The sequence below is a fragment of the Coregonus lavaretus genome, assembly GCF_964263955.1.
Source record: "Coregonus lavaretus genome assembly, chromosome: 26".
Lineage (NCBI taxonomy): Eukaryota > Metazoa > Chordata > Actinopteri > Salmoniformes > Salmonidae > Coregonus > Coregonus lavaretus.
Window position 1 is genome coordinate 10,827,060 of NC_140013.1, and position 27,477 is coordinate 10,854,536.

At 45.1% G+C, this 27,477-nt stretch overlaps 1 protein-coding gene across 1 annotated transcript; it reads left to right on the top strand.

The window, feature by feature from the left end:
- Positions 1–176: 176 nt before the first annotated feature.
- On the top strand, positions 177–26,787 carry LOC311101394 (mitochondrial import inner membrane translocase subunit TIM50). Its single transcript, XM_084142527.1, has 11 exons — positions 177–424; positions 1,537–1,696; positions 3,965–3,996; positions 11,169–11,190; positions 15,568–15,626; positions 16,560–16,679; positions 17,730–17,834; positions 20,133–20,231; positions 25,091–25,247; positions 25,342–25,448; positions 25,680–26,787. The coding sequence occupies exons 1-11, from the start codon at positions 185–187 to the stop codon at positions 25,776–25,778; spliced, it is 1,200 nt and encodes a 399-aa protein (XP_083998653.1). The 5' UTR covers positions 177–184; the 3' UTR covers positions 25,779–26,787.
- Positions 26,788–27,477: the final 690 nt, after the last annotated feature.

Here is a 27,477-nt window from a genome sequence, read left to right on the forward strand (position 1 = left end):
AGTAATGATGGACATTTTGGGTGGCATTCGAAGGTCAACGAAATCTTTGTTTCGATTGGAGAAAACGCTGTAAGTACCGCCCTATTTTGTTCCACGTGACCTTTAACGATTTTTATTGCACTTTATGGCTCTCGCTCAGAGTAACATAAGCCAATCAGGCGCGTTTGTCCTTTTCACTCGCGCTATGTTCACCGGCTCTCTCCCATTCAAGATGTCGGCGACGTCTATGTTCCCCATGTGTGTCCGGGCGAGCAGGGGCCTCCTCAGGCTCAGGAACCGGGGCAGAGGCGGTTCAACCCCCACAGTGGTGGACTTGATTCGGGCACTTTCCACGGATAAGCCGCCAACAGGAGAGGGCAGTGCTACTGGTGGACTTGCTCAAGCAATCTTGCAAGAGAGGCTTCAGCAGCAACAGAAGAGTCAGGTTAGTCAAGCTAACTGACATTCCCCCCTGCCTGGTTGGGTAACGTTAGCTAGATAGCCATAATTTTAACAAGCAAGGTTACAGAAAAACCAAAGAGACATTAAATAAATCCGTTGGTTTGGTTTTCATGAGTTGTCATTTGTCGTTTGTTGAACCTCAGGGTCTCTCACGACACTATTAATAATATAATTATTTTCCATTTACACGCCATTATTTGGCTGGATTAATGACGTCTCCGGATTAGCATGTTGAGCTAGGCTAGCCTGTCATCCAGTTCAATGTAATCCGGGATCCTTCACGATAAACCCTATCCAAACCATTTTAAATTTCACCTTCAATGGGGTAGTGACGTCCCGAGGATCCCGGATAGCACGGACCCTGTCATCCAACTGGCTGCATCCAGTCAGCTAGCTTACCAACAAACAGTGCCTTTGCTACTAGCTGTAATAATTAGTTAGATAGCTAGCTACATATCTTTGTTTTCAATTGCCAGTGCGTTAGTTACCTAACTAGTTAGCTAACGTTAGCTCATTGCTTACTTTCACATGTCACACACCCAGGCATATTCCAGGAGATAAACTAGCCTTATGATACTAGCCAGCTAGCCCTAGCCAATTAGCTAACTAACTTTACCTAGATATCCAGCTAGCTAGCACTTATACACCCATGTTCAGCCACCGTCTATTATTTATTTTTCTACACATCAAGGCTTCTGTACAAGGCTACCATTACATTAGATATATGGTATCTGTCAAGGTTTTTCTCGATTTTTGAAGGTCAGCTATACACTCCACGCCCCCAATGCATTTCCTGCACGCACACTGATTAATCTTATTGTCACAGTTAAATAACAGTGCAGGATATTTTACTTTAAATGTCATTTGTAAATCTTTCGAATCTATAACCACTGCCTTACATCACTGAGATCGTTTGTATTGATTTGGCACTACCTACAGGTATATATACTAGATGCATAATCTAATTTCCCTTTAAATTATTTAAATTCCTTTTCCAAACTATTCTGTATTATAGCTACGTATTCCCAATATAATGTCTAGCTGTCTTGTGTGAGGAAGTAAAACAGAATCTGACCTGGCTGTTTACACTGACAGGACCAGCCTCCTCCAGAGGGGGATGGGGACTCGGAGCAGAAGCAGGACCAGGGAGAGGACAAGAAACAGAAGGAGAACACAGCCTATGCCAAGAAGATGGTGATGCGGTTAGCAGGCCTGATGGGGATAGGGGGTGCGGTCAGCATGGTTTACATATTCGGTGAGTGTGCCTGTTCCCTCTCTTTGGCCTCCTCCACTCTCAGAGCAGCAGCATGTCAAGGGCTGACACTGAACCAGCAGCACGAGTGAAGGTCATATTGGATAGTGGAGTGATTTGGGACACTCTCTCCTTGCTCTGTGGAATATTTCATTTTAGGAGGGCATTCTTGATAACTTCTTCTGAGCTTTAGGTGAATGGGCAGATTTGTACAGTTGAAGTCGGAAGTTTACATACACTCAGGTTGGAGTCATTAAAGGTAGTTTTTTTTCAACCACTCCACAAATTTCTTGTTAACAAACTATAGTTTTGGCAAGTCGGTTAGGACATCTACTTTGTGCATGACACAAGTAATTTTTCCAACAATTGTTTACAGACCGATTATTTCACTTATTTACTGTATCACAATTCCAGTGGGTCAGAAGTTTACATACACTAAGTTTACTGTGCCTTTAAACAGCTTGGAAAATTCCAGAAAATGATGTCATGGCTTTAGAAGCTTCTGATTGGCTAATTGACATAATTTGAGTCAATTGGAGGTGTGCCTGTGGATGTATTTCAAGGCTTACCTTCAAACTCAGTGCCTCTTTGCTTGACATCATGGGAAAATCAAAAGAAATCAGCCAAGACTTCAGGAAAAAAATGGTAGACCTCCACAAGTCTGGTTCATCATTGGGAGCAATTTCCAAACGCCTAAAGGTACCACGTTCATCTGTACAAACAATAGTACGCAAGTATTAACACCATGGGACCACGCAGCCGTCATACCGCTCAGGAAGGAGACGCGTTCTGTCTCCTAGAGATGAACGTACTTTGGTGCGAAAAGTGCAAATCAATCCCAGAACAACAGCAAAGGACCTTGTGAAGATGCTGGAGGAAACGGGTACAAAAGTATCTATAGCCACAGTAAAACGCGTCCTATATCGACATAACCTGAAAGGCCGCTCAGCGAGGAAGAAGCCACTGCTCCAAAACCGCCATAAAAAAGCCAGACTACGGTTTGCAACTGCACATGGGGACAAAGATTGTACTTCTTGGAGAAATGTCCTCTGGTCTGATGAAACAAAAATAGAACTGTTTGGCCGTAATGACCATCGTAAAGGAAAAAGGGTGGCTTGCAAGCCGAAGAACACTATCCCAACCGTTAAGCACAGGGGTGGCAGCATCATGTTGTGGGGGTGCTTTGCTGCAGGAGGGACTGGTGCACTTCACAAAATAGATGGCATCATGAGGAAGGAAAATTATGTGGATATATTGAAGCAACATCTCAAGACATCAGTCAGGAAGTTAAAGCTTGGTCGCAAATGGGTCTTCCAAATGGACAATGACCCCAAGCATACTTCCAAAGTTATGGAAAATGGCTCAAGGACAACAAAGTCAAGGTATTGGATTGGCCATCACAAAGCCCTGACCACAATCCTATAGAACATTTGTGGACAGAACTGAAAAGGCGTGTGCGAGCAAGGAGGCCTACAAACCTGACTCAGTTACACCAGCTCTGTCAGGAGGAATGGTCCAAAATTCACCCAACTTATTGTGGGAAGCTTGGGTCAAACGTTTCGGGTAGCCTTTCACAAGTTAAACAATTTAAAGGCAATGCTACCAAATACTAATTGAGTGTATGTAAACTTCTGACCCACTCTACTATTATTCTGACATTTCACATTCTTAAAATAAAGTGGTGATCCTAAATGACCTAAGACAGGGAATTTGTACTAGGATTAAATGTCAGGAATTGTGAAAAACTGAGTTTAAATGTATTTGGCTAAGGTGTATGTAAACTTCCGACTTCAACTGTATATTACTCTCCTCTCATCTCAATGATGTAGAATTTTGATCAGCCGTTTCTTTGCACTCATCTTATGGCTTTCTCAAATGTGTTTTCTCAAAGCATGTCTGCCTTTTCTGATCAATTTACAGTTCAATAGCTATTGTATGTGAATCAAAGATAAAAAATATATATTATATTCCAGTGTTATTGTACTTTCTGTCATTCCCGTCAGCCTAGATGAATGGTTGAATTGTAAAAGACATGACCATACTTGTCAAAAGGAATGGTTGAATGTTTCACAAAGTCTGTTATGTCACTTTTCTGAAACACATGACACATTGTGCGGTGCCATATGCTTTTCAGAAGTAATTTGATTTGTGGACACATGGCATCTGATGCATGTAATGCAACATATGCTCATGTTGTTTCAAAGCAAATAATATTATACATCTATGATTTTATATTTCTATCATAAGTAATGTTTTTCTCCCTGTATACAGGTAGCAATTCAGTGGATGAACAAGGAAACACGGTATGTTTTTATTAAAACATGTTTTGATGCAGAACATGTGGTTTATCGACTTTTAGGACCAATTATTGACAAGTATAGGTATAAGATTGCCAGACAAAGTTCTGTAGAACTTCTAAGCAGACTGTGGCTTGTGCCAGTGGGTTTTAAAGTGTGCATAATGGAAGGTGGTGACACACTTATCACACTTCTCAGGTAGATTCCATGTAGTTCGTTAATTGATTCATGCTAGTGCTTGCGGTGTGTATGGTTTCCCACAAGACACACCAGGGACTAGAGTTGTGAGTCTGGGAAGGTGACTACTTCAAAGATCACTCTTCTTTCACCTTTTAGGTGTGGTCCTGTTGTCCACTTCAAAGGGCACACTTGTCAGCTTACTGTAAATAGTCTGTTAACTGCCAGGGGTTAAAGGTATGGGGTTGGGAAGGTGGGCATTTGAAAAAGCACACTTCTTTCATTTCAAAGGGCACACATGTCAGGCTGCTGTTTGTGGAGTGTGCCAGGCCTCTGGGTGCTGGAGCCCACACGTGTCCCCTCAGACTGGAGGAGCTGTGTTCATTAGAGGTCTTTGGGTGTCACTGTGAGAAAAGGAGCTGGATCCTGTTCTCATCTCTATGGCTTCCTCTCAGGAACCACAGGAGCCTAACGTCTGGAACACCTTTCCAAGGCTCAGCCTTCATGATGTGAATTGTCGACCCCTGAGTGAATTGATGTCCATTTACTCAACACTTTTTGAATGAAAACCTTATTGTAGTACATGAGATGACCAGCTACTTACCTAATATTAAGGTTCCTTGTGCTTACAGCAATGTATCACAATTTTACTATTAAGTTACACCCATAATAAGTGGGTAAAATATAATCCAAAAGCCACTGAAGGAGCTTGCCTCAAGGTGAACATACTGTAGTTGGCTGAGATTACTCTTGTGGTCAGTAATGTCTATTTTTCAGTGGCATTAGTTTGGGCAGGATGTGTGGAATGAGAACAGGATGGGGGGCAACATCCTCCACAGGGCACATGTCTCAGGTAACTTTGATATGTGGCAGGGGTTAGAGCTGTGGGTTTGGGAACATTGACATTTCTTAGGGCTCACTTCGTCACCAAAGACCCTAGTTTGGTGTTTCATAGTTAAAACCTGTGGCCACTTCAAAGGGCACATTTCTCAGGCTGCTGTGATTTGAGGGATGTAGGCCTTACGTGATGTGTGGCCTTCTGCCACGGGTTAGAGGTGTGGGATTTGGGAGGTGGCCACTTGAAAGAGCACACTTATCTTACTTCAGAGGGAACACTTGACAAGACTGTGAGTGGAGTGTGCCAGGCCTCTGGGTGCTGGATCCCACACTTGTCCCCTTAGACTGGATGAGCTGTGTCAATTGGAGGTCTTTGGGTGTCACTGTGAGAGAAGGAGCTGGATCCTGTTCTCATCTCTATGGATTCCTCTCAGGAACCAGAAGAGCCTAACGTGAAGGTCTGGCCCACATGTCCAATGGAAGAGTCCTAAGGTAGATTAATGCAGTTACAGCCCAAGGCCAATCTTGTACGGCAGCATATTTGGGCTTCGCATTCATCAGTAGCCCGAGGTTCTAAGGCTGAACATGCTAGTGAAAACATGACTAGTCAACTACAGTTATGAGTTTCTGTGGGGAGGAAATGAGGTGTTCATTCTTGTACTGAGTGACATCAGTAGCTCTACAGCAAAGTCTTAGGTTCAGTGGTCGCTTTGGATTTGGTCCTGTTTGGCACAAATGTTTGGTCAGATGATATCCTGGTCTCTGGGTTCTACACCTCTGGCACACTTCCTCATAAAGTGTTACCCATCATGTCCTGCCTGAAGTGAGACCAAGCTACCAAAGGGCACACTTCTCAGGAGATTGTGACCTGTGTCAGTGGTCAAAGGTGTGGGTTTGGGGCACTTCAAAGAGCACATTTCTTTCACTTATCATGTCCTGTTGTTCACTTTACAGTTTAAGCTTGTTCACACTTCAAAAGGCACACTTCTTAGGCTGCTGTGAGTTGTGGCCCTCTGCCAGGAGTTAGAGGTCTGGGTTTGGAACTTTGGGTAGGTGGGCACTTAAAATAGTATGTCTTTCTCACCTATCACCCACTTCAAAGGGCTCTTGTGGGCACACTTGTCAGACTGTGAGTGGAGTGTGCCAGGCCTCTGGGTGCTGGATCCCACACTTGTCCCCTTAGACTGGATGAGCTGTGTCAATTGGAGGTCTTTGGGTGTCACTGTGAGAGAAGGAGCTGGATCCTGTTCTCATCTCTATGGCTTCCTCTCAGGAACCACAGGAGCCTAACGTCTGGAACACCTTTCCGATGGAAGAGTGCAAGGGTAGATTAATGCAGTTACATTTTAAGGCCAAACTTGTACAGCAGCATATTTTGGGCTTTGCATTAATGCAGTTGCCTCAAGGTTCTAAGGCTGAACATGCTAGTGAAAGCATGACTAGTCATCGACACTGAGTGTCTGGGGGAATAAAATAAGGAGACACACCTTTTTGTGCTGAGTGACATCAGTAACTCTACAGCCTTATCGTATGTCAAGTAGCCTTTATTTATTTATTTATTTATTTATTTATTTTTAGTCATTTAGCAGACGCTCTTATCCAGAGCGACTTACAGGAGCAATTAGGGTTAAGTGCCTTGCTCAAGGGCACATCGACAGATTTTTCACCTAGTCGGCTCGGGGATTAGAACCAGCGACCTTTCGGTTACTGGCACAACGCTCTTACCCACTAAGCTACCTGCCGCCCCGGATTGGGTTCTGTTTGGCTCCCATTTTCCCCTGTTCGAAAGTATTATCTTGGAATATGATAACTAATTTTGTCACTCTGGGGTAGTGGTCACCAACCGGTGGATCATCAAGGAATTCCTAGTCGATCACCAAACATTTCTGTAGAAAATCTCCTGAGAAAGGCTTGCGCTCATTAAAAAAATATATACATATTTGTGTTGCGCTGTTGGCGGTAGGTGCACTTGATTCAGAATCCCTGGGCACCGAGTAGGCAAAGTGTTCCTATTTTGAACCAACCAATCGGATAGCTCAAATCACCGTTCCTACAGCTTCCATGACCCCGGCCACAGCAAAGTTTGATAGTAGCATAAGTGAGATTTCATAACTTTTCTAAACCATGACCAGAGAGACACTGCCAAATACAGCAAAGAGTGAGTTAATGTCTACGTTTTTATTCAGCGCTGTAAACACAGTGTTTGTTCAGCACTATTACAAAGCATAAAAGCGTTTCTCCCTACTTCCATTTGCGCTGCAGCTGCAGTGAGTGAGTAGCCAAGTGTATCGATAGCCCTGTGTTATTATTATTAGCAGCTCGTCGTGTCTATTTTAATATCGAGGAATAGTTCACTTTCTCAGGTCATAGGAACAACATGAATTTGTGCATGAGGCAGATGCAGTGCAACTGGAGTTTGGCCATCAGGTGGAAGACTGTGTCCCCTCTCTCTGGTCAGTCTCACCGGAGGAAAGGAAGAGGAGAGCAGGGACCGTGAGTCCAAACCTGAAGATCACTGACGTCATGATTTGACCTCGTTTTTTTTCCGGAGTTCCCAATTGTCTTGAAAGCACCATGATCATCAGATGTAGGTACCATCAGTCCAGTAAAATCGAAATAGCGAATTATTTCAATTTATACTCAGCTGTGCCTCGCAAGTGCTACACCAACTGATCTATTTTGTTATCAAGCTCGAGTTTTGAAATATAATATGGTCTGAGAAGAACAATATTGGTACGCCAGGCATATAGCCAATATGCTGTGATAATATATTAGGCCTACTGCACAAACCTCATTCCTACAGAACTGTTTTTAATAGGGTAATGTTTTTTTAAATCATATTTTGCTTTTTGACTGCGAAAGTGATCTTGACTCAAAAGGTTGGTGACCACTGCTCAATGGGTTGGACAAGTATCTGATGAATTTCCAAAACGGATGAGTGCATTTTGGAACTTGGGAGTGACAACCAATGTTCCCTCAAAAAATTAGGCACTGAGCAATTTTCAGGTTTGCTGAGCGCAAACTTGAACGTTGTGAAAATTCTGTGCAACTTCCAGCGCGTGTTTACTGTGAACACTGAGGCTGTACCTGCTTTAAGTTAGTTTCAGACAGTGGTCAAGTAGGCTACTGTGGCTATTTGATCATAATGTAGGCCTACCGGAGTGGCCTACCATCAAAAACAATGGGGAAAATGCATCCCATAATATCTTAACATGGAAATAGCTGTTCTATCGTTCAGCCTAAAGTAGCAGCCAATGTGTGGTGTTCAATGCAGGCCTACATACCATGAGACTTTTGAAAAAAAAAACATGCAGGGCTTGACATTAACCAGTTTATCCACTTGTCCTTCAGACAAGGAGGTGACTCAAAGCAATAGAATCCTACTCCGATGTGTTCTGCCTACAACAAAATCTCTTGCGTACTACGTCTTGCGTAGTTAGTTTTGTTTCGGTATGTTGCATTGAAAGTGGCTAATATTGCATTGATTAGATCACAATTCCCACAGTAAGGAGGAAAACTCTAGAAAGTTGAGTGAAGTTCAATCTCGTGCTTCTCTGCGCAGGCTGATAGTTCTTCTGCCTGGCAGTCCCGGGGACCTCCAAGCAGCTTAGAGGGAACATTGGTGACAACCAATTCTCATTCCTTTCACTAGCTCAAGCACCATACATTCATATTGTACACGGCTGTCTTAACTCAGATTTTTCTTAAAACTGCATTGTTGCTTAAGGGCTTGTAAGTAAGCATTTCATGGAAAGGTCTTAACCTGTTGTATTCGGCGCATGTGACGAATAACATTTGATTTTAACTATTTTCATCTCTCAGAGCAATAAGTGGCCACCTCTGATGTTTGGTGAGAGTTCCCATGGCCATCCTGTAGCTGGTTCGGGAACATGGCCTGCCCCTGGTCTCCCGGGCCTCTGCCCCAGTGTTGTGACCAGGTGTGAATGATCCCTAAATGAGCAATCGCACACCTCGGACAATGTCAACCTCCTCTGAAGGTCCAATTTGGCAGACCCAAGTCTTTTCTGAGTTAATTCACTGCTCTGTGATAAGAAGTGGTTCTTGAGAGATGCTTTAATGGGAAAACAATCTTTTGTCAGAGCAGAGGCAAGGAATATTTGTTCCTCAACATTCTGCTAATTATATAATTGGAGACAGGGCATGGAAATAAGATCAATTAATTGATAATGATTTGTTCATGAATTTCAACTAATTTCCTTAACTGACTCCAACCCTGACTAGCTTTAGCCTACGTGACGCTATTGGTTTAGGATAGGAAGGCGGAGATGCTGGACACTATATACTAGACACTACCGACATAGGGGTTGATACGACTGTCATTTGCCTCCCTTTCCTAAGCGTAAGCTTATCTCTGAATGAGATGTCTAGTCTGAGTGCTTTAAGAGGATCGCACCCGATTCCAAGGTTGGCTGCCAGCAAAGAAAACCTCTTAAGGGCTCTACACAGTCTACGCAAACAGAGCTGACGGATGTTCCTTTGCGTCGCTCTCTACGTAGTTATACGTACATTTATGCATTTTTGGAACGTGGCGCAAATGGACCTCCGTTGGCGCCGTTTGCATAGACTGTTTAGACCTCTTTAGGGTAAAGGGGAAAACAACTAGACCTATCTCATTCTCCTTACACAGCCACTAGAGGGCACACCTGGCCGACTCATGACTGTTGACCTTTTCCCTACTGGCCCATCCCCTTACCTTTGCCATAATATACAGGTTTACCTGTCATTATGAAATTAATCGGGTGTAATATAATTGAGGAATAAGTCACTATAGATGGGCAGTGTGCTTTGTAAGCAGTTATCTATATCATGAACAGTGTCAGTGATCAAATGATCTGCGTTTATATAAGGGCAACTCATAACCATGCACAGACAGCAGGGGGCGTAGTTGTGCAGTCTGTCTCTTCGACCACTGCAACCCCCTCAGGACAGCCTTGATAGGGAGGGAGGGGTGTTGAGGAGGGGGATGAAACAGCTCCAGCCCACCCCCTCTGTTCCCATGTAGTTGCCCCAGCGTGCAGCATGTGGTGTCTACCTTGGCCCTCGGCTGGTTCTCTCTCTCTTTTTCTCTTTCTTTCTGTCTTTCTCCCCCCCCCCCCCCCCGTTGGGCAGGCAAGGTAGACCCCCAGGTTGGCCCAGGCCGGCAACCTGCTGGCAGATGCAGCTGAATATTCAGATCAGCTGGGAGATTTAATTTGTCTGTTAATTGGTGGGCTGGTGTGGCGCGCTGCTGAAAGTGTCACCGCGAGGGATTGGGAGGGCCACACGTAGGCATGACGCACAGAGACTAGCAGCCGCTCCACGGTTCAATATACTGGACTCTACTACACAGTGCACTACACACAGATGCTGGGCTGTCCAGGCGGAGAGTAGAGCGTGAGTGGTTTGGACGGTCTTGGTGTCTGTGCTCTCAAGGAGAAAACCACTGTCTCTTTTAACTTTGGTACCTTAGTCCCTGCTTAAGAACTGTTTATAAGAGAGTATGTCAAACATTGGTACAGTATTGCTGTTCGGTTTAGATCAGCAACAGGCAACAGGCGGCCCCTAGGCCAAAACCGGTCCGCAAGTGATTATTTTGGGGGGGGATTCCAATTTTTTGCCACAAGACTGTAAAATCAGCAGGAATTCAGCTAAAAATCTGTTCCCAAGTATCCCCACAACAACAAAAAAGGTGATCGTGTCTCAATGTAATCAAGGTATGAAATGATTTGAAAATACAATCTCTTTTGGGGCTTAGTTGTGGTCAATTTGCAGTGTACAAATTATAATTTTCTGGCCCCCGACCATTTGCGCTGACATAAATCGACCCGCATCTGAATCTAGTTGCCTACCCCTGGTTTAGATGCATAGAAAGAGATTAAATGCTAACTAGCCTGGATAGCTATCAACTTCAATAAAGGAATATTCAGTAGTATTTGAGAGGTGTCGTGGCTGTTTGGACCTAAACACAAACACCGCTGAATTGGCTGACACTGACGTTTCAACATAAACACAACCACACAATGTCATGTTATTTACGTTATGCCTTAGGCCATACAGTGTGAGTTTTCTGTCAACAGTAGCATTTGATTAACGCTGACCTGGCAATCACACAAACATGTGAAGTGAACCGTTTCTCAATTTCCTTATTCTGTCTTCTCTTACAGATTCCAGATGAGTTTGACAATGGTGAGTTGTTTTCTCGTTTGTTTCCCTGATGACTGACAATACCTGTGTATTTAGCCTAATCCATAAGGTATTTTGGAGAGGTTTTCTTTTCTCAAAGTTGAGTTAGCTTAGAGATCAGTTTATTTTTGCCCCCTAGGTCTCTGAGGCTTTTGGCACACCTGTGTTCCCAAACATCTGCTCCTGGTCTGTAAATGGATCTCGATTCACATTACATCAGTTATGTTTTATAGGCTACGTTCAGACAGCTGTTGGTCATTTACTTGTGAAGGCTTAGCCCTGTTGTTTACAGTTCCCTTAGATTTGTCAATTAAAAATAAGCGATGTTGCAGGCTATGTTTGCTTGCACCCTCAGGCAGACCTCTACCAATCTAATTACCAACATATCCATACCATGGTCCACCCATTAATTGACAGTGCTCCAGATTAGCCCCCCTCTAGCTTGCCTGTTCTGCTGTCAGCCTAGGATGGCGGGCAGGAAGGGGGGGTGTATGATCGATCAACCCACTGAGAAATGCCACCTTGCATGCATCCCACACCCAAAGCACAGGCAATGCCAACCGCCCCCTCCATTCTGTGTGTGACTACCACCCTGTACCCACCAGCTGGTAACCAACCCCCCAAATGCCCCTCAGCCATCAGTCATCCCTATAAACAGCCAGGCTGACAACCTGGTGAAAAGGGCCTCATGACAAGACCGACACACAGGAAAATGGAAATTAGATAGTCTTTCTCTCCATTTCATAGTATTACAACCCATTGGTTTCCACAATAGATTTGTAATCCTATCTGTCTGTTTCATTGGTATTTTGATTGTCATCCCCTCTCCCTCCACTGAGTGCACGTTTGGCCAGTGTGGAGCTGAGAGGGAATGTGTAGAGTTCTCCTATGACTGGCTATGCTATTGAAATGACAGAGGGCAGAGCAGGGGGACTGAGTCGCGAGGTGCCTCCCTCCCTGCTTCAAAGCTATGCTAATGCCGGGGACAGCTGCGGCCCTTTCCAGAAGTGTTGATTTTATATCCGATAGAACGGGGGGGGGGGAAGTCTCCTCTTAAACGCGTAACAATCACCCTGTTATACCAATAATTACTTAATGAATTCCTCATGCTCCCCAAAGTCCCCTATCGCTGTCTCTATCTGGCACCGCTGCTGTGGCTCTCCTTATTACCTTAGTGCCCAGAGTGCTGCTACGGCTGCTGCTGTTATTGGCCAGTCCTGATGCACCCACAGCGTTCAATACCCCTAATGAAGGCCAATGATGGCCTGAGGGGCCCCCGGGGGAGTGTAGAGGAAGCATTCCTGCCCACGCGCCCTCCATCCCAAGTGGCAGAAGGGGATTGGGGATGTGGGGGGGGGGGGGGGGAAGGCAGCCTGGACGCCTCCGCTGGATGGGTCCTCAGGGACCCGGGGCGTTGAGGTCTGGCCTGTAAACAGGCATGTTCGCCAGACCCGTGTCGCCATGCAAAGTGATGGTATTCAGAGCAGGGGCATTATGCTGAGGAGGAGCGTTGGATGCTGTGAAGGTGATGAGCTCCCCAAAGACCACCCTGTTGAGGACACACTGGACTGCTTTCAAAATACTCACTGAGGTTGGAAGTTGTTGCTTTCTCCTAGTGTGTACTGTGGATCTAATAAATGGTATTGATGCAGTATGCAATCAGTCAGTACAAACACCAGATGTATTGCTTTAATCTTCAAGCACTATTATTAGGCTTAAATAACTGACTTGTCCTTTTTGGAGGCGTTTCATGACTTGGAAGACCTCATCTCTTCCGGTCCATTTTGTTAGATCATTCACCCTCCATGTGTCCCAGTCAGTATCCCACAGCTAGGATCCTCAGAGCCCGTATTTGGCTGTGACTTGACAAGTGGCCGTTCTGTACGACCTCCATGTTTGCTCGCTCTGACAGAGACGTACAGCCCCTAGGAGAATAAAGACCACCAGGGCTCCAAACAAACAAACTAACCAACCCAGCCTGCCTCCTGTACCTACCGGCCCAACCAACAGCCTGTGTCCCTAAGCCGGGTACAGCGTGGGCCAAAATGGAAAAGAAAAGCAAGAGCCCCCCCCCCCCCCCCCCCCCAAACAAAAAAAAAAAAGAAGAGGGAGGAGGAGAAAGGCATTAGAGTAATAATGGCCTTAGGCAAACTAGTGGAGCATATGCCACCCCGGTCCGGGATTAAAGGAGGCCTTTGTTGTGTCCGGAGGCCCGGCCATCGATCTTTCTCGCCTTTCCTCCCTCGTTCCCTCCCTACTTCTCCCCTGTTTAAATAGACATCCCTCCCGAGAGCAACATAGCCTTTCCACTGGCCACAATGGCCTGCCTCTATTACACTGGCAAACAAGGTTAAGACGAGGCTGCCTGACCAGAGTGCTTCTGCTTGTCAAAGCCTGCTTTTCTGGGGGTCTTTTTTGTTTTTGTTTTTTGTAGCGGCCTTCCTTTCAGAGTCAATGTCAGTCCCAACTGTGGAAAAGGACTGCTTTGTTTTTGCCATAATGGGGGTTCTGCTTTTGATAAGACTGAATTTGATCACAGTAATAGTGACAGCCAACTGTTACCAATGGAGAAAATGGTATGCCTATGTCCCTGAATATATGGCCAGAAATGGAGGTAACTTCCCCTCCTCTCGCTCATCATCATGGAAGGACCCACTGTTGCCTGGCTGACAAATATTCATCTCCTCACCATCCTTTTCCTGTCATCCTCCTTTCACACTCATCCCACCACTACTAACCCCCTGCCCCTTTATTACCATGATAAAAGCATGCCTTGATCCATCCTGTCCACAGTTACTCACACAGGGGCACAAACCTATTACACAAACCAAACACATACACACGCCACTGCAACCCCCGTCCCTCTGCAGGGGTGTGTAGCGATCACCACCCACCCCCAGCCTGGCTTGGTTCTGCGATCCCATGGGAGAGGTTTGTCAACAGGGCCAGTCACAGTCCAACACTCTCTGGAAGAGTATGTTCCTCCCAGGACTAATAAAACATGCAGGCCTGATAAAACAGGAATACGCAGGCAGGCCGGAGGGGTAGGGGGTGTTTAACCATCTCACCCACTCCCAGGCCTGCTGTTACTGGGCTGGGGGACCCAGAGGGGCCTGCCTGGTTAAACACACTGTGGCCAGGGGCTGCAGGTAGAAACAATAAAGCGGTCATCCTGGTTTGTTAAAAAGCTGAGGGCTGGATACATTTTACCACGCTCAAATTCAGCTATGGATGCAAGGACTAACCATCCATGATATTAAAATTATAGTTTTAACCATGTTTTGAGGCTATTTAGTGTTTGTTTACATTTTCTTTGTTTACAAACATTGGAGTAAGACAAGCTTTTATTTTGGGTTCTAATGGCGTACGACTGTTATACTAAGCTTATGACGTATTTATAAGTTATATTCTTCAAGAATCAATGGTTACATATCATTAATTTAAGTCTAAAAATGTATACTGAACAAAAATATGCAACATGTAACAATTTCATTGATTTTTTACTGAGTTACAGTTGATATGAGGAAATCAGTCAATTGAAATAAATTCATTAGGCCCTAATCTATGGATTTCACATGACTGGGAATACAGATACCTTTAAAAAAAAAAATGGGTGTCACAATGAGCCTCAGGATCTTGTCACTGTATTTTTGTGCATTCAAATTGCCATCGATAAAATAACAACCATAGTCTGCGATTGTGAGGCCGTTTGGACATACTGCCAAATTCTCTAAAACGACGTTGGAGGTGGCTTATGGTAGAGAAATGAACATTCAATTCTCTGGCAACAGCTCTGGTGGACATTCCTGCAATCAGCATGCCAACTGCATGCTCCTTCAACTTGTGACATTGTGTTGTGTGACACAAATTAACATTTTAGTGGCCTTTCATTGTCCCCAGCACAAGGTGCACCTGTGTAATTTTCATGCTGTTTAAGCAGCATCTTGATATGCCACACCTGCCAGGTGGATGGATTATCTTGGCAAAGGAGAAATGCTCACTAAAAGGAATGTAAACAAATGTGTGCACGACATTTTTGAGAAATAAGCTTTTTGTGCATATGGAACATTTCTGGGATCTTTTATTTCAGCTCATGGAATATGGGACCAACACTTTACATGTTGAGTTTATATTTTTGTTCAGTGTATGTAGCAACTGCTGATTGCCCCTTTAAATGCCATTCATTAGGACTGCAGATGTCTACATTCTACCACCACCGGAGTGGGCTTGAGATGCTCAATAACTCCTATGGCCAATACATACATGGGCCACAACTCCCCTTAGGCTAAGTGTTCAGTCTTGAGTATGGTGTGTAGAGAAATTATGCTTGCTCCACACTGTTTATAGATGACATTTCCTCTCATTTTATCTCTCTTGCAGACGCCCCAGTTATCCAGCAGTTGAGAAGGACGTTCAAGTATTTCCAAGACTACAGACAGGTGGGTGATAAGAAATAAACACAAAACAGAAGAAACGGTCTCTGCCACTCCCACTGTTCAATGTAGCCTGATCAATGGATGGCTCCGCTCTACAGTTGGTAGCATTTGCTATGTGGCTGATCTAGCCAGCCTTTTCCTCTGAGGCTGGAGGATTTAGTTCAGGGAGTTAGAATAAAAGGTCATTGTCCGCTAAACCCCTGGGTTAACCGCTGGATTGGGAAATGTACACTGGGTGAGACTGGGAGCCATGTTAGGCCTCCTGTCTGTCTTTACTGAAGCAGAGGCAGGTGCAGCCAGACTGCTTAGAGCAGGAAGGCCTCTGCATGGGCCTGCAGCTGCTGTTCAGTTAGACCCCCTCCACACACACACACCAAAATCCATCTCCCTCATAGCTCTTTGATCTCTTCAATGGAGCGTGAACAGCCCCCCGTGTCCTTCGTGTGTGTGTATACACACGCGCTCCCCCCTTTTCCACCCTGCATATCGACAACACACACCCCCTCTCCTCCTCCCTGGCCTGTGGTCTCCTGAACATGTCAGTTCTCTCTTCCACACGTCCCATCTCCGTCTTGCAGCTGGTTCTTACAGGATTATGGCTTTAGGGTGTTTGCAGTGATGAGGCCAGCTAAAAGCAAACCAACGGAATAAGGAAGTGGACCACCATCTTTAACGCTCCTGCATTCCCACATAAGCAGCCAAATACTCTCCTCCAATTTTACTACGGCGAGCCGGGAGAGGAGAAACATCTTATGAATGATGTCAAGTGTTAAAGGGATAAGGCCTCGTTCACCACAAAATACAAATTGCATACATTTTTAATGGAGCTTGGCTTGTTGTCAATTGACCCACGTAGTTCTGATGATGTGCCACTTGCTCCTCCCACCGCAGCATTGTGTTATTGTATAGTGTGATGTCATATCTGTGCGCCCCCAGATGATCATTGAGCCCACGAGCCCGAAGCTGCTTCCTGACCCCCTGAGGGAGCCCTACTACCAGCCCCCCTACACCCTGGTCCTGGAGCTCACAGACGTCCTGCTGCACCCCGAGTGGTCGGTACGTACCACCCCCTTCCTCCCTATCACACCTCACCCACCACCTTACTCTGGACTCCTGGCACCAGGGGCTGGCTGGGTGTCCTGGAGGCCTTTTCTCAGTTTTTTTTTATTTCACCTTTTTATTTAACCAGGTAAGCCAGTTGAGAACAAGTTCTCATTTACAACTGCGACCTGGCCAAGATAAAGAAAAGCAGTGCGATTAAAAACAACAACGCAGAGTTACATATAGGAGTATAGCCTTGAATAGATTGGATGGTACATTTATAATTCATAAGTAGACTCGTTTTTATTTGTTTACTTATGCTTTTACCTCAGCCTCCTCCCCCCGTTTCTGTGTGTGTGGCCATCTGGCCTGCGGGTCGCTGGGGGCACACCACCTGTCTACTTCCACTATCTGTAAAGACCCCCCCTCCTCTCACCCATTACCTGTGGCTTCCACCTGGCCCCCTCAGAGCCCATCCCAACCGCTACTCTAACACCACCCTCCAACTGCCCCTCTACCTGAGTAGGGAGGCTACTCCCCCTTTCCTGAGTAGTCTCCATGCCCCCTCCCCCCTATGACTCCTCCTATGAGTGGCGAGTGCAGTAGACAGGTGGGGCGCGGCTGTAACCTGACACCTGCCCTCAGCAGACTTTGATTTCTGAAGAAAAGACAAGTGTTAACAACATAGGCCTACACCCAGGAGGTCATCCAAAGGCTTCAACTGCCTTAAGCTGCTCTGTTTAGGCTGTTGAAAAAGCTAAATGTATGCTTGTAAATATAGCACTTTATAACATAACAACAAACTAATGAATCAGTCATTCACTGGTTATTTGTGTGCATTTATGTGGATTTAGTGGCTGTCGAAAAAGAAATTGTACCCTAAATATAACACACTATAACGTGATAAACGGATTATTTGAAATCCAATTATTCACTGACTATTTGTGTGGATAGCTTTCAGTGAGTGTTCTAGCCATAATGAATGTATCCCATTGAAGTTGGGCAGTAGTTAGTATGTCTTTAAGCATGTGAAGGGACTGGTCTGTTCTCTGGTCCTCCCCACAGCTGGCTACAGGCTGGCGCTTCAAGAAGAGGCCAGGCATCGACTACCTGTTCCAGCAGCTAGCCCCTCTCTACGAGATAGTAATCTTCACCGCAGAAACAGGCATGGTGAGTGACCACTCCACAACACAAGGGCTTGAACGCTGTTCTGGCATGGGCCAATGAGGACTTACAAGATCTGGTCAAACCATTATTGTACCATGATTGGTTCAAGTACAACTTTGCTGTCCTATGTTGATGAATCCTCTTGAGCCAGAATTTCCCTTAAATCCCCCACCCACCCTTTTGTCCCTTTTGAACTTGTCTTGTGGCAATCAACACTGCAATTCTATAGGTGTTGCAACAGACAACACAAGAACCCCCGTGTAGCTCAGTTGGTAGAGCATGGCGCTTGCAACGCCAGGGTTGTGGCTTCGATTCCCACGGGGGGCCAGTATGAAAATGTATGCACTCACTAACTGTAAGTCGCTCTGGATAAGAGCGTCTGCTAAATGACTAAAATGTAATATGTAAATGAACTGCTACCATATGTCACGTTTTAGTAAAGAAGCATTTTGTATTGGTAAAGGCGTAGACTTGCCTGCCTCACTTACCTAACAGACACCTGCCACAGCCTCCCTCCGCCACAGCCAATCAGGGCCGTTCTTACCGCTGGGTGTAGCTTAGCTCGTTTGTTGTGACCACACTGCACCTGTCACCTCCTTGATTTCCCTGTAGACCTTTGTTCTAATGGTCACCCTGAAACAAATCCATCACTTTTGAATGTGTTATGTCACTCCAAATCAAATTTTATTTGCCACATGCGCCGAATACAACAGGTGTAGACATTACCGTGAAATGCTTACTTACAGTCCTTAACCAACAATGCATTTATTTTTAAATAAAAAAAGTAAAATAAAACAACAACATCAATGAAGTGTTGAGAAAAAAAGAGCAGAAGTAAAATAAAATAACAGTAGGGAGGCTATATACAGGGGGGTACCGGTGCAGAGTCAATGTGCAGGGCACCGACTAGTTGAGGTAATATGTACATGTGGGTAGAGTTAAAGTGACTATGCATAAATAATTAACAGAGTAGCAGCAGCGTAAAAAGATGGGGTGGGGGTGGAGGGGCAGTGCAAATAGTCCGGGTAGCCATGATTAGCTGTTCAGGAGTCTTATGGCTCGGGGGTAGAAGCTGTTGAGAAGCCTTTTGGACCTAGACTTGGCGCTCCGGTACTGCTTGCCGTGCGGTAGCAGAGAGAACAGTCTATGACTAGGGTGGCTGGAGTCTTGTGACAATTTTGAGGACCTTCCTCTGACACCGCCTGGTATAGAGGTCCTGGATGGCAGGAAGCTTGGCCCCAGTGATGTACTGGGCCGTACGCACTACCCTCTGTAGTGCATTGCGGTCGGAGGCCGAGCAATTGCCATACCAGGCGGTGATGCAACCAGTCAGGATGCTCTCGATGGTGCAGCTGTATAACCTTTTGAGTATCTGAGGACCCATGCCAAATCTTTTCAGTCTCCTGAGGGGGAATAGGCTTTGTTTTTGCCCTCTTCACGACTGTCTTGGTGTGTTTGGACCATGATAGTTAATTGGTGATGTGGACACCAAGGAACTTGAAGCTCTCAACCTGTTCCACTACAGCCCCGTCGATGAGAATGGGGGCGTGCTCAGTCCTCATTTTTTTCCTGTAGTCCACAATCATCTCCTTTGTCTTGGTCACGTTGAGGGAGAGGTTGTTATTCCAAACTAACACTGTTGACGATTCTTGATATCAAACAACATCCCTAATGTTGCGTTTGACTGTTTTGTTGTTTTGGAACCAATATGCCTCACCCCGATTGTTTGTCCTAATTACCTACGTCTTTGCCAACAGGCGGGCTCAGAACGGGCTGCCTTTTGGGCTGTGAAGACCCCTTTATTTATGGCAACATTTATATGCAAATGAGCCATGCGCAGCTCAGGGTCTAATTGGCCCCTTGTTTAGGGACTGTTGTTTTTTCTCGGTGAAGGTCAGCCTCAGTGTTATGGTGACCTGCAGCAGTGACTGTGCCAAGTCAAACTGAAGCCTGTCTAACTCCGCTAGCTGCAGCCCTACGGGGGATGGATCATTAACCCATCAAAGTTTTCTGTGCTTCATATTGTCACATGTATTCTTCACCTGCCCACTGCAGTAGTGCTGACTAAACCATGTAGTTCTATGAGAAGCTGTTACTTTAGATTTTCTAATGCAAAGAGATTTTAAGTAGGATTTTATGAGTAGTAACCAGGAAACTAGACCCTGACGACACAATCATAAGTCTATCCCAATCCTCAGCCCAAATCTAGCTATGTAACCAATGGCCATCATGCATATGCAGAAGCATCTAGCATGTCAATGCTGTGTGAGGTTGTGATGTAATGAGTGTTCTCTCTCCCAGACGGCGTACCCTCTGATTGACAGCATCGACCCCCAGGGCTTTGTCATGTACCGCCTCTTCAGGGACGCCACACGTTACATGGAGGGACATCACGTCAAGGTAAACAAATCATCAGGCTGACCTTCCACCACGGCCACCATGTGTGTGTACTGTTGTTTCCAATAACACAGCATTCCGTGAATTGAATGTCTTCCATGTTTCTGAATTTAAAACAAAGACAGGTCATGTTAGTCTATAAAAGCCAACAAATTGTTCAGACAAATGCCCTGGTTTGCTTTAGTTTGGATGCTCTTTCGTTTCTCTCGCTCTCTCTCTCTGTTATTTTCTAAGACATGAGTTGAGTTTAAGACTCTGAGATGTTGCTGTGCTCCTTTTCAACCCTGCTCCTCCTGGGCCAAGCCCCCAGCCCAGAACCCCCGGCGCCCCTCTCGACTGTGACCCGGTCGGCACAATGGTGCCATACCCCCCGTGTCTCCGCTGCATAGCCGCCTTCTGCTCCAGCATTGATTTTCCTATGCTCCGACTCCATCCCTCTTTCTCTCCTCCTCGGCCCCTGACAATAGGGGTTTCTTCCCCTCCCTCCGCCTCCCCTTTCTGGGCCTCATTAACCTTATGCCTCCCTCTCCCCCACTCTCCAACAGCCTGAGTCAGTCTCCATGCATGGCTGAAGTACAGTAGTGTTAACTTTGTTAAACTAAGTTAACCTAACTTGTCATCAGAGAGAACCTCTAAGACAATACTGTATAAGATGGATACTGTTGCTTTACTCATGTCGTCTGCAATCTATTACATGGTTGTATCAGAGCAGACTGTAACGGACATGCCTAGCTTACATCACCATGTTTCAATGGAGTGCTTTTGTAATGCATGGGAAAACTAGGTTGGCCTGGTAGTGAATGTGTGGTTATGGTCCCTACGTGGCTTAGTTGTTGTGACGTGTATGGCAGAAGTGGTGGGTAGGTGTATAGGTATACCTTTTCTATGTGAAGATGCATGGCCATGTATTATTCATAGAGGTCAGTTCTTTCCATGTTAATCACTCACTACTAAAACTCATATTCATCGGGAAACATTAAGAATTGATGAGGGTAACCTGCTACCTCGTGCTATGCAGCACTTTAATGTATTTCTTTGGTGCTTAGTCATCCTGATTCTAACGTTACATACAGGATCTTCTCCTCTCCTGTGTACTCACCTGAATTCACGTGTCTCCTGTCCCCTTCCCCTTCCTTTGGTGACCTTCTGCCCATCTCTCTGTCTCTACCTCCTCTCTCCTCCTCCCCCTTCCCAAGCTCCCTCTCACCTCCGTCGCCTTCCATCTGGCCCTCTGAAAAGCAACAGGGAGGCAGAAAGGGAGCGAGAGAAAGGGAGGTCTGAATAGAGAGTGGAGTCCCCCGAGGCCTCAGGCGTCTGTCCAATGGTGAATTTCGATGGTGTTTTTCCCCAAAAAAGTTTTCAAACGATGTGGAGCCACAGTTGATGCGATGTGCCAATAAAATCAGCGAGCCTGACGACTCACAATATCAGCCGGTCAGTCTAATTAACTGTGATAGAATCAGGCTGTGGTAGAATCAGCCATTGATGTTGATGACAAGTCCAACTTTGAGGGGTGAGATGTGGACTAGTTTAGAACCCCCCCCTGAAGACAGAGGGCAGTTAGTGGAGGGCACAACCTTCTGTCACAGGTGGACCGACTGGATGGAGTTGAACAAGACTGTTGAGTGCTCGACTGCCCCACCAAATTTGCGTTTCAGAGATCAGTTTTCATTTAGTTTATTTTCAGTTCAAATTGTCATTTCATTCTCCATGGGAGTGTCAGATTTAAGTAGTCATACTAGTACATCGTATTTGTTTACCCGCGCACCAAACTTGTGGGTAGGTGTGTGTATATAACCCTATGAGAGGGTGTGTGTGTGTGTGGGTTGGACACATACCTACTCTGGCTTGCTGCCTGTTTCTTTGTTAGGGCATCACAGAGCACGGCTGCCTGTGAAACCGGATCCCTACAGTGCCTTTAGAAAGTATTCATACCCCTTGACTTATACCAAATGTTGTTTTACAGCCTGAATTTAAAATTAATTAAATTACAAAAAAAATCTCACTAATCTACACACAATACCCAATAATGACAAAGTGAAACATGTTTATAGAAGTTTTAGCAAATTTATTGAAAATGTAATACAGAAATATCTAATTTACATAAGTAAAGTGTTAATGAATACTTGACACCTAGCATCATAACATGTCATAACCATGTCTTAACAGCTGACATAATATGGTCATAACACTGTCATGACCCATATATTTACACCTGTTGTGACATATTGCGTTAATTAATGGCTGGTTATGACACCTACATAAGTGTCAAAACCCACATTTTATTTGAATGTGTTTTTTCCCTGCCAGGAAGTTTCCTTTCGTTTTGAAAGTTTGTTTCTTAAATCCTTTGTTGTAATGATTTCTTTAGTCGTCTTTTTCATCACATTTCAAATAACTTAGTAAATACACTGACACTGTCAAGAAGCATTAAGGCCATCAGAATCATATAAGACAGAAAGGCCTATCATGTACATGCCCTTATGTCAGTCATCAGTCAAAAAGAGGGTCTTGTCCTGCTCCTGAAATCTGCTCCTGCATTCATCCCAGTCATCAGCAACAGAGCATTTGTGTAGGTGCAAGTCTGACATCAATGTGTGTGCATTTCAAACAATGTTATAACCTAAAAATACTGTAGACAAATAGTCTATGGTGTAATGGAATGTTTTGCCTTGTGTGGTAGGTTATGTGGGTTTTGACACTTATGTAGGTTTCATAACCAGCTATAAAGTAAAGCAATATTTCACAACTGGCATGACAGTGTTATGACCATATTAGGACCGGTTATGACGCTAGGTGTCAAGTGTTACCAAGTATTCACACCCCCTGAGTCAATACTTTGAAGAAGCACGTTTGACGGCGATTTCAGCTTTCAGTTGTCTTGGGTATGTCTATCCGTTTTGCACATCTGGATTTGGGGATTTTCTCAAGCTCTTAAATTAAATGTGGAGCGGTGGTGAACATCAATCTTCAAGTCTTTCCACAGATTTTGGAATGGGATTCAAGTCTGGGCTTTGGGGCTAGGCCGCTCAAGTACTTTCACATTCTTGTTCTGAAGCCATTCCAGCGTTACTTTGGCTGTATGCTTGGGGTCATTGTCCTGGTGGAACAAATCTTTGCCCCAGTCTGTCGTTTGCACTGAAGCAGGTCCTCATCAGGGATTTGCCTGAATTTGGCTCCATTCATTGTTCCCTCTATCCTTACCAGTCTCCCAGTACCTGCCGCTGAAAAGCATCCCCATAGCATGATGCTGCCACCACCATGCTTCACGGTAGGTATGGTGTTAGTTGGGTGATGAGCTCTCCCTGGTTTTCGCCAGACATAGTGCTTTTCATTCAGGCCATTTTTGTCTTATCAGACCACAATCTTTTGCCTTATGATCTGTCTTTTACGTTCCTTTTTGCAAACTTCAGGTGTGTTGTCGTGCCTTTTTCTCAGGAGTGGCTTCCGTCTGGTCACTCTCCCAGATTGGTGAAGTGCTGTAGAGACTTCTCTCCATCTTAGCCAATTAACTCTGTAGTTCTGTCAGAGTGGTCATTGGGTTCTTGGTCACCTCCCTGACCAAGGTCCTTCTTGCCCTGTTGCGCCGTTTGGTCGGAAGGCCAGCTCTAGGCAGAGTCTGGGTAGTTCCATCATTGTTTTATTTCCCAATGATGGAGCACACTGTGCTCTTGGAAACGTTAAACACTCTAGAAGTTGTTTTATACCCTTCCACAAATATATGCCTCATCATAATTATATCTCTGAGATCTCCAGACAGTTCCTTGGGCTTCATGGTATAGTTTCTTCTCTGACATGCACTGTCAACTGTGGGATCTTATATAGACAGGTGTGTTTCATTCTAAATCATGTCCAAACAATTGAATTGGCCACAGGTGGACTCCAAGTTTTAACGACATCTCAAGGATGAACAAAGGAAATTGGATGCACCTGAGCTCAATTTGGAGTGTCATAGCAAAGGGGTGTGAATACTTATGGAAATTAGATTTCTGTATTTTGATTTTCACTTAATTTGCAAAAATGTCTAAACATATTTTTCACTTTGTCATTATGGGGTATTGTGTCTAGATGGGTGAGAGAGAAAAAATCAATTTAATCAATTTTGAATTTAGGGTGTAACACAATGTGGTATAAGTCAAGGGGTATGAATACTTTCTGAAGCACTGTATGCATCACATGGCCCAACTCTCAACTACACATGTGCCAAACACACATACTGTATTTATCTGACTGAAATAATAAGTTATCATAGAGGCTGACCAACTCTGTAAGCACAGACATCAATACATCACTCATAAACTCATTACTGCACCTCACACTAGGCTAATGTAGAAACGCACACTCGTCAATATACATACTCCCACGTTCTCTTGGGGATTGGGCCCCGTCTCAGAAGGAAGGCAGACGCTGATTATTTATTGGGAGTGAGGAGAGCGTGCCTGTTCTTTCCTATACCCACACACACACACACACACACTCACTGCAGGCCCCTCCCCCTGCTCTGACAGGCTAGTCAGCAGCACCTCAGGGGGATCCAGATGACCTCAGCGATAGGGAGAACTCGGCGTCCCTCTCCATCTGCTCCCCAGGCCCACTACTGAGACTCAATGCACAGGGCAGGCCAGGGGAAAGTGTGTGTGTGTTCTCCCCTCTATAAATGTGTGTGTATATGCAAACATTACATTTATTGATGAACTAAGATGATTGCAAGCCATTTGTGTATTTCTTCCAATTGTCACAATTACTATTAAACAATGAAAGGGATAGATTTAATTTTTACATCAACTTTCTTAAGATAAATTACTCTTCAGAGAGTGTCTTGTAACTCAACTCTCTCTCTTCCACCCTCCCCTCCCCTGTAGGACGTGTCGTGTCTGAACCGGGACACCTCCAAGGTGATCGTGGTGGACTGTAAGAGGGAAGCCTTCAGCCTGCAGCCTTTCAACGGCATGGCTCTGACGAAGTGGGACGGCAACTCAGAGGACCGAACACTCTACGACCTAGCTCATTTCCTCAAGAGTAAGTGTGTGTGTGTGTGTGTGTGCGCAATGGCATGTGTGTCGACTAATCTGTTCCTTCCCAGACACTATTCACTCGTGTTTCTCTCTGGCAGCCATTGCTCTCAGTGGAGTGGATGACGTGCGTTCTGTCCTGGAGAACTACGCACTGGAAGACGACCCAATAGAGGCCTTCAAACGCAGACAAGCGCAGCTAGCACAGGTACAGACCAAACAAACCCAATGTTTAGGAGCAATGGATGACAACTAACAAATACACTAACGTTACCAACCAACAGAAGTGTCCTTATCCTCAAACATTACATTTTCAGTAGGAAAAACCTTTTCACTGTTGATAGCTTGTTGCCCTTTCTCCAACTGTTTTGTGAGAGCTTTAGAGCAATAGTCCATTAGATCCTGATGTAACTGTAGATATTGATGGGTGTGTGGACAGGAGGAGGAGCAGAGGTTGGCAGAGCTGGCCCAGCAGAAGAAGCAGGGCATCTCCTTGGGCTCCATCGCCGGACGGTTCTGGCGCTCCAAACAACAGTGAGTGGGCCTCTCACTCGCACCCACCAATCAGTCACTGGCAGCGTGGGGGAGGAGACAAGGAGAGACCATCCAATCAGCTGGACTTTTGACTGTCACAGGCATGTCTTGGGGGGATGAGCTGGAAAGGAGCAAGAATCCAAAATAACATTCTGGTACCTCTGTCGCCAGCGAAGTCACTTCCTGGATCTCAGATGCTCGGGTGTAGGTGGCGCATGCCCCCATCTGCTTCCATTGGTCCTCTGTTGGCACTGACATTTACAAAATGGTGCTGAGTGGTTACAGACATTATTGATTGAACCGTTTCAGTCCACCACATTAGTTAATCCACTTCTACCCACCGGCCGGTCATACGGGGAACTGACCAGAGAACAGTGCTCTTATCTGCAACTCCATGCACTTGGATCTGGTGCTCCGGAATGATGGAGTTCGATCAGCTTTGTGCAACAGTTTCCATTTTTAAAAATGTATATCTAAGACTGAGCTGGTCAGGGTTTAGGATATGAATATTATTATTAAACCTGTTGCACTCTGAGACTCTCTAAGCTTCTTATCTCCACCAATGAGAAGTCATTGCTTGGACAGGCGCTGTTGATGCCAACGGGACTGTGTGCAACAGAGGCTGGAGCTTGCGCTGTAGGAATGAGTGGGAGAGACATTTTCAGCAAATCAAGCCAAGGCAAGCCATGTGAAATTGGGCTGGAGCCACGCATACCAAGTGAAAATGGATCCTCGTGTCTTAATATGTGCTTGTTGAATGTTCTGTGAGATTCAGTTTATGTGAACCATTCACAAAGTCCCAAATAAAGAAAAAAACTAATCTAGCATCTTGTGTGATTTGGCACAACCGAACATGTAATGTGAACTAGCATCAATCAGGTGTTTTCATGGCAACATGTTGAATATCCTCTAAAAACCCTGGCATCTATACTGAACAGAAATATAAACGCAACATGTAAAGTGTTGGTCTCATGTTTCATGAGCTGAAATAAAAGGTCGCTGATGGAGCCATCCAAGAGGTACCTTTTTGAATGGGTTAGTCGGTTTACATGTCAAGGAGGGCAGGCATGTGTGTATCGAACCAGAGGATCACTGTTTCGAGCCCAGTATGGGGCAGTTGGACAGCGGAGATGTCTGCCAATGATGCCTGTTACATTGGCAGACATACAGTGGGGGGAAAAAGTATTTAGTCAGCCACCAATTGTGCAAGTTCTCCCACTTAAAAAGATAAGAGAGGCCTGTAATTTTCATCATAGGTACACGTCAACTATGACAGACAAAATGAGGGAAAAAAATCCAGAAAATCACATTGTAGGATTTTTTATGAATTTATTTGCAAATTATGGTGGAAAATAAGTATTTGGTCAATAACAAAAGTTTCTCAATACTTTGTTATATACCCTTTGTTGGCAATGACACAGGTCAAACGTTTTCTGTAAGTCTTCACAAGGTTTTCACACACTGTTGCTGGTATTTTGGCCCATTCCTCTAGAGCAATTATGTTTTGGGGCTGTCGCTGGGCAACACGGACTTTCAACTCCCTCCAAAGATTTTCTATGGGGTTGAGATCTGGAGACTGGCTAGGCCACTCCAGGACCTTGAAATGCTTCTTACGAAGCCACTCCTTCGTTGCCCGGGTGGTGTGTTTGGGATCATTGTCATGCTGAAAGACCCAGCCACGTTTCATCTTCAATGCCCTTGCT